The 12,614-nt window shown below is 50.2% G+C and overlaps 2 protein-coding genes across 2 annotated transcripts in view; one reads left to right on the forward strand and one right to left on the reverse strand.

Annotated features, from left to right (window-relative positions):
- CCDC63 (coiled-coil domain containing 63) overlaps window positions 1–1,822 on the forward strand; it is a 28,920-nt gene extending 27,098 nt beyond the window's left edge. Inside the window, exon 11 of the mRNA XM_045200900.2 lies at window positions 1,664–1,822. Coding sequence (XP_045056835.2) covers window positions 1,664–1,806 — 143 coding nt within the window. The 3' untranslated portion in view covers window positions 1,807–1,822. The remainder of the gene's footprint in view (window positions 1–1,663) is intronic.
- Window positions 1,823–3,688: 1,866 nt separating this feature from the next.
- On the reverse strand, window positions 3,689–11,440 carry MYL2 (myosin light chain 2). Its single transcript, XM_053929129.1, has 7 exons — window positions 11,346–11,440; window positions 9,992–10,081; window positions 7,744–7,819; window positions 6,339–6,443; window positions 5,697–5,775; window positions 5,556–5,604; window positions 3,689–4,033 (listed from the first exon to the last, which is right to left on the reverse strand). The coding sequence occupies exons 1-7, from the start codon at window positions 11,346–11,348 to the stop codon at window positions 3,935–3,937; spliced, it is 501 nt and encodes a 166-aa protein (XP_053785104.1). The 5' UTR covers window positions 11,349–11,440; the 3' UTR covers window positions 3,689–3,934.
- Between the last annotated feature and the right edge of the window lie 1,174 nt (window positions 11,441–12,614).

The following is a 12,614-nucleotide window of genomic DNA, read 5'->3' on the forward strand; positions in this document are numbered from 1 at the left end:
CCTTAAAGTGTCCCAAAGTTTCCAAATTGCCAAGTTGTGGGTTCACAGGATTCCCTGATCTCCTCTCTCACCCTTACCCTCTGCTCTTGAATCTCACGCCACTATGACCTCCCCGGGCCCTGTTCCATTCATGGCCCCCAAACCCATGGCTGAAGCAGCTACAACGTCGTGGTTCATGCTCGAAGCCTTAGCTGTGGCCCTTCCGACACTAGCCCGCTGATCTTCCTTCCTCTCTGAGGCAGAAGCTCATGACACCCCCCGCACAGGGGGGACCCAGCCCTGATCTCTGAAGCTGGGGATAAAATCGGCCCCATCTGGTTGTTGGAGGGCAGCTTGGCAACACGCATGGGAAGCCTGAGAGACAGATACACCCAATAAGCCTGTAATCCCACCTGTGGGGACTGGTCCTTCAGGAGAACCGTCTTCAGGGGTCTGAGATAAAGGTAGGGGGAGGTTCACTGAAGCCCCAAGCTGGAAATGTCTGGAATGCCCATCCATTACATACAGTGGAATACTAGGCAGCTATTAACCAGAATGCAATGTATATAATGTAATATATATGATATGTGTATATATTCAGTGGTTCTCAGCCAAGGGTGATTTCCTCCTCAGGGGTAAACTTGGCAGGGAAGCTGCTACAGCCCTGCAATGCACGGGGCAGGCCTTCATAACCCTGATATGTAATAGGGAGAGAGAGAGATATGATGAGAGAGAGAAAGAGAGAGAGAGAGAGAGAGAGACATGGGGAGGAGGAAGAGGAGGGAGGGAGAGCAGGAGGTATCTTGATTATGCAAACGAGAACAAAGAGGGTGTATCGGCTGACTTACAGGGGATATTTCTGGGCGGTAGTTTGCAGAGAGCTTTACATTTCTAAGCTAAACAGTTCTGTGTTTAAATTTTTCCTTTTATAATAACCTTGTGTCACTTTAGTCATAGATTTTGAAAAAGCTGCCCTTCTTCTCCGAGCAACACTTCAGGTGTGCGGGGGCGTGAGGACAGGGAGGGGGCTGCCAACGCGCACGTGCGAATGAGCACGATTCGCACGTGCTTTCTGTTTGGTTTCGGCAAGACAACTGAAACTTAGCAGGAGCGGAAGCTGGGTCTGGCATCAGCCCCCTTCGGACAGCTCCCCCAGCCCTTTGAGTTCCTAAGGAGGAGGCTGGCGGGGCATGGCTCCCAAGGTCAGGGCCTTACAGAAGATGTCTTCTCCTTCATTCAAGAGAATGCTGATGGGCACTGGGCTCTCCTAGCTTTCTAGCCCCTACGGCTCCTGTGTGTGAACTGGAAGAGGCAGCCCCTTTGGGAACATTAGTTAGACAAAAGTGCCCGTCTACATAGACATGGTTTGGCAATCAGGTGGGGGCTGGATTTCAGCCCATTCATTCGCCCGTCTCCACCTGGTCCTACATGATGAACAACCTCATGTGGTGGCCCTGTGTCCTGGAACTTAAATCAAACTCACCTGGGAGAAAAACACAGTTTTTGTCTGGGCACCCCCGAGCCTATCCTCTTCCTCCCTGAACCCTGAGAATGGTCATACTCCAGCCCCCAGCACTGTGGAGGACCCCCAAACCAGGGGTGGACGTCCTTGCCTTGGGCACCCGTGAATAGGGGCAGGAGGCCCTAGCCCTGGGAAGGATTTGATCCCTCCTTTCTGGTGCAGTGGACCAGCCCCTGGACCACAGCAGCCTTCGGCAGATGGTGCTCAGCCACAACACCACGAGAGAGTCTCGAAGGGACTTACAGCTGGGCAGCATCACTGAAAAGGGGGATGACCTGAGGCTCAAGAAGAAGTTAATGGTCTGACATGGATGGGGCCACATTTGTACCACAACCAGAGAGAATAAACGTTTTGTTCTGTAACCCCAGTGCCTCTTCACACTTGCTACCAGGAGGCTGGGGCACTGGGAGCCACCCCGGAACAGGGCCGAGGAGCAGGAGGGGTTGCCTTCCAAAGCCGGCACAGGATGCAAGAGTTGAGGATGGCCCCCAAGAACCTGAGAGGGTGCCCCGCATGGGTCACCCCTCGACCACTCCCTTAGGTAAAGCAGGGATGAGTGAAGCCTAGGGGTCAAGGGGAAGCCAAAATGTTGATCTTCATGCCCCAGAGTCACACGGGGTGCAGCGGCCCCTCACAGGCAGGAACTGGGAGTCCCATAACCTCTGTGTCTGAGTCTCTGTGTGTGTCTGTGTATGTTGAGGATGAATGTGTGACTGCACAGCTGCGTCCAGGACGTCATGCCCTGAAACGCATGCTGCACTCGACTGACCTGCGCTGGGGCCCCTCCGAGGTCTCCCAGGAGAACTGGCTAGGTTTCTACGGGAGACCCAGGTAGCAGGTTCTGGTCAGTGTGTGGAACAGGGTGGGTTCATCATGGGGTGGGGTTCCCCCACCCCTGCCTGCCCAGCTTGCTGTTGGCTTTGAAGGGGACCCCAGGTCCTGGAAGCCAGGGGGTGAGGTCATGGTTCGTGCAGAGGGAGTGGACCCAGAGCTTCGACTGCAGGGGCTCTGCTGCTGTTCTTGAGCCTGGAGGACTCGCTCCAGCTCTGGCTCCTCCAGCCGCCTGGACCCCATCATGCCCTCTGGGTGACCCCAGCTGCCACTCCCATCCCCAGTTTCAGCTCTCAGCTCCCACCCCGTCATTTGCTTTGGCTGTCCTGAGTTCTTGGGATTCTCTTGAAGATGTATGAGTGTGATGTTCACTCCCCTTCTTCCTGAAAGGCATCTGGATTTGCCTTTGGGGAACAGCCGTGTGGTTGGGGGAGGGGCTGATTTTAGCCCTAGAATGAGGGTTCATCATGTGACCCAGGTCTGCCAGTTAGAGCACGACACCTGTTTCAAGTTGGCTAGGTACCCTGTAGGCCCTCTTCTGGGACTGGCAGGGAGCTGGGGGAAAGAGACGGGCCCTCTTTCCAGGAAGGTTGCTGAGGGGAGAGATGGGAGCTATTTTGCTGCTGCTGAGAGCAGAGCAACATGAAAAAAAGTAGAGCAGTGGCGAGGCCTCCTCAGGGACTGGTGGCCCTGCCTGAGCTCCTGGATACAGCTGTGCCTGAAGCCCTTAGACTTATTAAGTTATGGGAACCCATTTGTTTCCTAAATTGGGATTCTTACAAGCCCAAATGGACCCAAATGCATTAACAATGACATTGATCGCTCAAAATCAAGAGCAAACTCATGCCCAGGCCTAGTTCTTGGACCTCAGACAGGGTCAGAAATTAGTACCCCTCCCCCAATTTGCCAGGAGAGAAGTACAGACAAGTTCTACTTTATCTAAAATTAGAAATTGACCTCCTACAATGAACAGATGTGATTTTTTTTTTTTTTTTGGAAATTGTGCCATATACTTATGCATGTGAGGCCTCTTCCTCTTAAAACATCACGGGGCCTGTCGTGCACATGTGGGAGGAGCACTCCACTGGTGTCCTAGAGGAGAGGGTGTCGGGAAACTGAGCTCTGCAAACTCTGGGGCTCTTTGGGAGAAAGGGCCATGCTCCTCTCATTAACATTCCTGTAAAACATGGCCCTGGATAGCGACAGTCCTGAGTGGCTGCAAAGGTCTGTGTTAAATAAAGAGTCACCGAGATTCAGCACTAACGACAGCAGGGCCACCACTAGCTTGTACGCTGCCTCCATGGGAGCCAGCAAAGGCCCAACCTTACTCCAGGCACTTCGGTCAGAGAAACACTGTGAACAGATACACAACCTCCTGTTTATTCGAAGAGGCCCCTGCGTGGATCTCCATCTGCAGAGTGTGTGGCCTCGTGGCACTGATGAGCCGCCCAGGCTGTAGGGAAGATGGGGGTAGACGTATGAGGCTGTCCTCCGGCTAAGCGGACGGGGCAGGGATGGCGGCCTTTCTAGGCTGAGGGTGAGGAGAGCAGGGACCACCCTCCCCACAACGACAGGCCCAGGCCCTGCGGTGAGCCCCTCCCTTTAATCCTTTTCTTCTCCATGGGTGATGATGTGCACCAGGTTCTTATAGTCCAAGTTGCCAGTCACATCAGGCGGGAAGGCGGCAAACATCTGGTCGATCTGAAATGAACCAGCAGGAGGTGCAGAGGATGATGGGAAGGGAAGTGGGAGGCGGATATGGGATGGGGCATGAAGGGGTTGTGTCAGGGAGGTGGGGGTGGTGGACATGGGGATGCGCTACTAGATCCACCCCCCCAGGAAGTCCTCGTCATCCAGCTGCGGCAGAGAACAGCAGGACCTAAGGTCACGTCCTCCCTGGGGAAGCCCATAGCCACCTGGTCAGTGTGGGGCTGAACTTGGGACCTTTCAGATGGGCTGTTCTAACACCAGGGAGTGCTGACCAGGACGTTCTTTGGGCCTGAATCTCAGGCCAGCATCTCCCTTGAGCCCTCCTGCTTCTTTGCCCTTCCTTCCCAGGGGCTAAGCCCAAGGGCCACCTTGGAGGGATGTTCCTGGGAACCCAAGCTGTGGAGGCTAAAACAGGTTGTGAGGGCGTAAGGTGGGCCTCGTGGGGTCTGTGGCTAAAGGGGACACATGGGCCATTTACAGAAGTGGCAATTGCTGAGGGCCAGCTAAGTGTGGCCATGTGGGCAAGGAGGTCAGACTCTGAGGGAATCTGATTCTAGGAATCTAGATTTTTTTTTTAAATGCAATTTCCACATTTAAAAACTAATGACTGGTTGTTGTTTTTTTTTATATACAGATGATTAATAGCTAACACGGGATAACAGTCCCCTTATCACATGTCAGCACTTCACACTTACTACCTTGTTTCATCCTCACAGCGTGCTGAGGTAGGTTCTCTTACTGGCCCTACTTTACAGATGAGGAAACTGAGGCCCAGTGAAGTCAAGGAGCTGGTCCAAAGTCACAGAGCTGGTGGGAGGTGAAGGCAGGCTCTCTCAACTGCTTAAGTGTTGGAGGGAAAATCTAAATAAAATTTGTGGTAAAATGTAGAACTTGATGGGATCAGGCCTGCGAAGGGTCTATTTTAAATGTTAACAAGGACAGGACCGTTGCTTGTTCATCCAGGACTTGTGGCGAATTATTAAGTGTCCCTTCTTCCAGGCACATTACTGCCACCTGCCAGAAAACTCATATATTCTGATTTTTTAAAAAATGATAGAAGACACTTTACTGCCATCTGCTGCAAAACTACTGCAACAAGTACATAGTCTAGGACACGCATGACAAGCACGGCATCCGGGAGAACTGTGCAGGGCGCAGCCTACGGGATAGTACCCGGTACCCTGCACGCCGCCTTTACTCCCTCAGCCGCCCGAACCAGGCGCCCTGCATTGTGGGGAAGGCAGACCTGGGGTCAGGCAGACCTGCAGTCAGCATCCATGTTGTCTTTCAGGCAAGTGACTTGACTTCCCTGGGCTTCAGTTTTTCCACCTGGAAACAACAGTCCCACTCATTCTGGCCTCATGAGGTGACTGAGAGAACGAAACTCGGGTAAGGGCCCGTAAACAACAGCGGGTTCTCTCCCAGCGTGGGGTCAGGAGCGTTTTAGAAAAGAGGACGACACAGCCCCTGGAAGGGAGCTGGAGTGCAGAGAGCACCCAAAGGGTCCTGTTACCTCCTCCTTGGAAAATCTCTCCGCCTGCGTGGTCAGCATCTCCTTAACGCTGCAGAGAGAGGAGAGCAGTGTTGGCGCCAGGTGGGCCGGGTGGGGGGGAAGCAGGGAGCACCCACGTCCACCCCCATAGATCCCACTCACTAATCGGCCTTGAGCACCCCTTTGCCTTCAGGGTCAAACACTTTGAACGCATTGAGAATGGTCTCCTCAGGGTCTGCCCCTGAAACAGAAAACAGGGTTGAAACATGCCCGGGAACCTGTCGTACCCCAGGAGGCAGGACACAAGCCCCCCCATGTTGGGGGGTGCCACAGTCAGTCTATACTGCTGAGACCCTACCTTCCTCTGAGTGCTGAGCCTTGACATTTTAAAAGAGTGGACTGAGAATCCGATTGGTTTTGAGCAAAACCCAAGTTCAAATGCGGATCTAGATTTAGGAGGATTGGGATTTGAATCCAGACTCCAGCACTTGTTTGCTACTCGACTTTCTGTCTCTGAGCCTCAGTTCCCATGTGTACACTGGGGGTGGGAACAGAACCTACCTTCCAGGTGCTGTTAGATGAGGTTGTGCACTAAGTGTTTAGTGTGAGGCCTGGCTCAGGGCAGGCTTGGAGCACCGTTAGCTGCTGGGTTTTTTTCTTCTTTTTTCTTTTTTTCCCCAGCGTTACTCTGCCTCCCTCTTCTGGCCATCCTTGTCTATCCTCCTAGGGCTTTACTTTGTACCCGAAGATGAAGACACATAAAGACAGACAGACACACACTCACACAGATGCACACAAACTTACCCTTAAGTTTCTCCCCAAACATTGTTAGGAACACCGTAAAGTTAATGGGACCTGGCGCTTCCTTTATCATGGCATCAATTTCATCATTTTGCACGTTCATACGCCCTAGGACGGGAAGCACACAGTCAGGGCCCCCGGGCGGGGACAGAAACAGCTCTTAGGACACCAGCATTTGCCCTTGTAATTTCACTCCAGGGCACCTAGTCAGAGAATCATCAGAGACCGAGTGGGTGGGCCAAAGATTCGTGTGAGAAGATGTTCTTGACAGTGTTATTTATAATAGATACCTGGAAGCAACCCAAACTCCAACGTAGGAGGGGTTAGTTATTTTTAGAAGAGTGTCTTTAGCACCTGGGATATTTTATACAGATATTTTAACATTTTACTCAAATGGGAAATGGTCATCTTATAAATTAGCTCTTCCCAGCTGGAGGTGGGAGAGACAGGTCAGAATCACCGGAGGGAGCTTGTTCAGGTTATACCTGCTGTAACCCACACAGCCGTGGGGGTTCTGGTGCACCTGCCTGCACTAGCCCTTGCCACAGGCCCGTATGGTACCTTTGTGCAAATTAGAAAAAGATCCCCCTTCTTAAGATAATTGATGCTTTAAATATGAAAACCCACAGTGGCTGCTCTGTAGAGCTGGGTGGTGTGCTGCCTGTGCCGCTGTCCATGGTGGCCCTGATTTGGGGGGGGGGGCAGTGAATGGTGGCATGTTGGACATGCATGTTATGAAAAACCTCCATGGACTTATGCTCACACTGTTGAGAAGTAAACTTCTAGAGAGCTGGATCCAAAATAAAATGATTCCAGCCCTGGCCAGTGTGGCTCAGTGGATTGGGCATTGTTCTGCAAACCAAAAGGTTGCAGGTTTGATTCCTGGTCAGGGCACATGCCTGGGTTTCAGGCATGTCCCCTGTTGGGGAGCATATGAGAGGCAACCAATAGGTGTTTCTCTCTCACATTAGTGTATCTATACCTCCCATTCTCTCTCCCTTCTCTTCTCTCAAAATAAAATAAAATCTCTTAGCCAATTTGATTTAAAAAATCTTAAAAAAAAATGATTCCAAAATAGAATGATTCCAATTATTAACTCCCCACCCCATTTACCTAGAAAAGATTGGGAGGCTGAAATGTTAACAGTAAGGAGTGGCCTAATAGGTAATATTTCTTCTTTATATTTTTCTAAATTTTCCAAGTTTTTTATTGTGAGCTATCACTGCATTCAAATCACACACAAAAAAGTTATTGAAAAATGTGAAGACACTCAAAGAGTAAACCCCCCTTTGCTATCCTCTGAAACCTGCCCTAAATACCAACCATGTTTGAGCTGTTTCTTGGGAAGATGACAAGCTCTTCGCGTTTGTGATGGTCCCACCTCCCAGCCCTAGAGGGGGCAGCGTACCGAGAGCAGCAAAGGTGTCCCTCAGATCGTTCTTGTCGATGAAGCCGTCCCTGTTCTGGTCCATGATGGTGAAGGCCTGTGAAAGGGAGGTGGTTGGCTGGTCAGTGCAGGAGAAATTGCGGGGAGGAGTCCCAGAGGCTGGGCCACGGGGTAAGGGGAGTGGGATTCTGGGATTTTCAAGGAGCACTGAAAGACATTAGATCCAGAGTCCAAGGTTTAAAGCAGCCTGGAAATGTTAGGCATAGTTACCATGTGATCCAGCAATTCATTTGCTGGGTTTCTAGTCAAGAGAATTAAAGCATCTGTCCACACAAAAACCTGAACGTGAATGCCCATAGCAGCAAAGTTTGTTAGAGCCCCAGGCCGCAAACAGCCCACGTGTCCATCAGTGGAGGGACAGACAAACAGAATGTGGTCTCTCTCTACAGCGGGATACTCTTCAGCCAGAATGAGGACGGAAACAATGACATATGCTACCGTGTAGGTGAGCCTTGAAACAGGATGCGAAGTGAAAGCCGGGCACAAAAGGCCACGTATCATGTGATTCGATTTCTATGAAATGTCCAGAACAGGCAAATCCACAGAGACAGAAAACAGATCACTGGTCCCTAGGGGCTGGGGGAGGAGGGAAGTGTGGAGTGACCGATAAAGGGCATGATGTTGCCTTTGAGGGTGATGAAAATGTTCTGAAATTAGATAGGGGATAATGTTCACAAAACTGTGACCATCCTAATTAGCCACTGAATTATACACTTACTTAAAAAATGCAAATTTGTGGTATGTGAATTATGTTTCTATAAAGCTGTTGTTAAAGAAAACAAGTTAAAAACTAGGGTCTCAGGTCTGCTCCCCGGCTTACCAGCCCACGTCATCTGTAAGAGGGGGCTGGTGATCTTCCCCAGCCAGCAGGCAGGGAGACTCCCAGCGCTCTGTGAATGTCCAGGCGTTTTGCAAATGGCATGTCATCTTGACGTTTTCTGAGTTCGCTGTTGCAGCTGCTTGTTGAAAGTATTTGTAGCCCCTGCCCACACCCCTAGGAGCTGATCTCTTCTCAGAGGTTGGGAGGGGGTGAGGGAGAAGGTGACTATTTCAGGTTGAGATATGACATTTCATCCCAGGAATTCCTCTTTCCCTGGTGGCCTAGGGGGCATGACATTCCTGTGATCTGAATGTTAGTGGGGACAAATGGTGCAAGTGTGTGTGTCCCATTTGGAAGTCCCGATGGTTTCCCCTTTGTTATTGAACACACTGGCGTCTAGCGTAGCTTAGCATGCCTCCCTCTGAAGGGCCAGGTAGGAGCGCCAGTCACGGCTGCTGGAAAGAGAATGAATTGTCTGTCCTCCAAAACCTTCAGGAGGTGGCACACTTTTGCCTAACTGGTACTTAGTTTGCTTCAAAAGGTACAATCCGGCAGCATGTGATAGGGTTCCAGACCCCGCTGGTTTTTAAGAATCAAGGACTGTAAAATTCGAAATCCAAGAGACACTGCTTTTTATCTCTCACACTGGCAAAAATAATATTTTAGACTATCAATGCCCAATGTTGACAGAAATGTAGGGGGGAAGCATTTTCTCCCCTTGGGGCCAGTAGGAGTAGGAATTTGCACCTCATTTCTGGAGGACAATTTGGACCAGCAGTTCTAGTTGTTTTTAGTTCCTCTTTTTAAGAAATTCCTTTGACCCAGCAATTCTTTTAGGACTTTACTCCAAGGAAATAACCAGAGATAAGAGCAAAGATGTGTTATTTATAAAAGTAAAACATTCTAAACACATGTAACATCCCACCATAGGAAGTGGTTTAAATAAATGATAGAGAATATTGCTACTGAATTGCTCAAAGAAAAATGTCAGGCACTATTCAGCACGTGCAGAAGGTTGTAACTTTGATTAAGAAACATATACATATATAACAAAAGCGATTTGAAGGGTATATACCAAAATGTCAACTGATGATCTATCTCTGGGTGGTAGAATTACAGATCATTTGTATTTTCTTTACGCTTTTCTGAAAAGCTTTTGTACATTTGCAACAAAAAATTGGCTTTACTTTGATGACTAGCAAAAGTTATTAAAAATAATTTCTTCAAGTGGGTCACACGCGTGTGCAGACCGAATCTGGGGTTGTTTGGAGGATAAAGACATCTAAGCAAGAGGTCCCTGCGGGGAACATGGAAGAGGGGAAGGTGCTCCCGAATGGGGGGTGGCTGGGGAGTCTGCCTCCAGGCCGATGATTCCACAGCTGCACCCACCTCCTTAAATTCTTGGATCTGGGTCTGCTCAAACATGGAGAACACGTTGGAGTTGGCGCCCTCTATTCTCTTCTTGGCTTTCTTGGGTGCCTAGGGGGAAAAAGCATCCATTAAAAGAGTCAGAAGCTGGAAGCTGTTCTGGGTGAGCCTCAGCTGCTCATCTGTGAAATGGGGGTATGGTGTCCGAACTCTTCTCAAAGAGGTGATGCTGGTGGGTTAAAAAGACACCAAATGACATTTCCCAAAGGCCCCCTGGTTCTGGCGGATCATAAGAGACTGTGGATCTTGCCGCAACTCCTAAAAACTGAGAGGTGGAGATGTGTCTCTGAGGATGGAGGCCACCCTTTCAGATCAGCCCTGGCCAGGTCCAGCTGCTTCTGTTCTGATGCACTTCACAAAAAGTTCAGCAATGCACAGAAGGAGAATTGATTGGTTGGGGCGGGGGGGGGGGGGCGGGAGTTAGGCTCATTAAACCATGAGGAATGCAGAGATGAAATGACACTTTTTCAGGGTGTTACAGCTCCCCCACCCCTACACATGATTTTCCCTTGATCCAAATGGCAGCAAAATCTCTTTAAATGTTCTGGTCTTGCACCGTGCAAACTGCAGAGAAGAGCAAGTTCACATTTCCCCCCACACTCTTCTCTCTGACTTTAAATAGTTACAGCAAATGCTTAAACACTGTACATACATTATTTCATTTAGTCCTCATGACTGCTCTGCCAAGTAGATGCTATTGTTCCTGCACCATTTTACTGGGGAGGCAACTGAGTCTCAGAGAGGTTGGGTCACTTGTCCAAGGTCACACAGTCACCAAAAAAAGCAGAGCTGGAGTTGAACTTGGGCAATCTGGCTTCAGAGTCTGTGCCCCTAACCCCTCTCCTCCTACACTGCCCCTAATTTGGGGGTTTCCTGCTTTGGGAGGGGGACACCTAACCAAACAACACATGGAGAAAGATTTTAATTTTGCAAGTTCAAAAGGTGAAAACAAAAAGATCTTTTCCCCAGCTGCCTGAACAAGAGAAAAGAATTACAATTTGATCCTTAAAAGCATTCAATCCCATTTTGCCAGCCCTGGGAGTTATTGATTCCTCCAGAGGTCAGTAGACAAGCCATAAAAAAGCCAACTCTCTTATTTTGTTTTTGCAAGTCCCCGGGAGCTGCTGTTGTTTGTGGCTTATCAGGGCATTGATTGGGGTTCCTTGGTGCACACACAGCAAGCAGCACTTTTTCCACCAGGGCCTGGGGTCCTCGAAAGCCGCCTCCTCCAGCTCCCCTTTGGTCCTTTGCTGGTCGGTGGCATCCCCTTCTCCCCACGGAGCATCACTCCCCTCCCGGAGCCCTTGCTACTCACCATGGTGGAAAGGACTCAGCGCTGATTCCCTAGAACAATCCCACAGGCTGCCCACCCTCTGCGGCCGGAACAATAAATACTTCCTCCCCTTGTTTAAAAATAACCCCATGACCACTTTTGGCAGTAATAGGTGGGGCGGACGCCACCTAAGGTCCCCCCCACCCCCGCCCATGCCATTCTTCTGAAGTAAGGGCAGCTCACTCACCACCTGGTGACACTTGAGACCCAAAAAGGCATTCAAGGTTGAAGAGACAGGCGGCGGGGGTCGCGGCGAGAGATGCTGTCAGCAGCGCTTAGGCGGGCAACACTTGTGCTTGTCAATTTTGAGAGAGAAAATGGCAGGGAGAAGGGACTTAAAATTCTCTAACGTTATCAGGCACAGGCCCCACCTCAGGGCCTTTGCACCAGCAGTTCCCTTTACCTGGAATGCTTTTCCACTGGCCACCCTTCCCCTCCTTCAGATCTTTGCTCCAAGGTCACTTTCTCAGTGAGCCGGCTGGCCCGCCCTATTAAAGCAGCCATTCGCCCCCCGCACTCCAGCCCCCTTCTCTGGTTTTCTCCACAGCATGTCTCACCCCCTGGTGAACTATGGAATTCACTTATTTCTTTTGTTCCCAGCTCCTGACTGGCACAAAGCAACGGCTCCACAAATACTTGTTGCTTGAATGGAGAGATAATTCACTTACTGAGCGCTTACTATGTGCCAGTCACCAAGAACACCTGTCTTAGGGTTGTACTGAATTTTCCAACCACCCGTGTGGGATAGGGAGCATCTCATCCTCTGTGTTCCCATTTCACAATGAGGGAACTGAGGCTGAGAGGAGAAGTGAGCTTCCCCAGGGTCAGGCAGCGGTGGCACTGGGAGTGGATCTGAGGCTCATTTGCTTCCAGAGTCTGGGCTCCTCCTTTGTCTTGGAAAAGGCAGCTTGCTGTCAGAATACAAGGCGTTGTAGTTATTACTCCCTCTCCCAGGCCCGTTTTCCTCCTCTGGCCTGCAGGCAGCCTTGGGATCCAGGGAGTGAGAACTCAGGGCTTGGCATCAAGCCGTGGCCTTATTTAGTGAGTGTGGGTGCTGGGCCCAGAGTTCTTGCCTCTAAGAAAAAGAAAAACAAACAAAATTTAGGGGGATGCAAGTGAAACCCAAAAATGACTTTTTGGATTTTAAGACCTGATTTCTGAACTAAAAAATTAAGGAGATAGATTGCCAAAAAGGGTGGTCCTTTTTGCAATGCACGTAGTGGCCTGGAAAACGATGTACAGGGAATACCT

Source organism: Desmodus rotundus, chromosome 7 (genome assembly GCF_022682495.2).
Source record: "Desmodus rotundus isolate HL8 chromosome 7, HLdesRot8A.1, whole genome shotgun sequence".
Lineage (NCBI taxonomy): Eukaryota > Metazoa > Chordata > Mammalia > Chiroptera > Phyllostomidae > Desmodus > Desmodus rotundus.

Bases quoted from the DNA above. Each gene is read 5' to 3' on its own strand.
- MYL2 (XM_053929129.1), bottom strand. The intron at 6,444-7,743 runs GTACGCTGCCCC...TTCCCGTCCTAG, and splicing joins GGACACCTTTGCTGCTCTCG to GGCGTATGAACGTGCAAAAT. The intron at 5,605-5,696 runs GTGAGTGGGATC...CTCTCTCTGCAG, and splicing joins GGGGTGCTCAAGGCCGATTA to CGTTAAGGAGATGCTGACCA.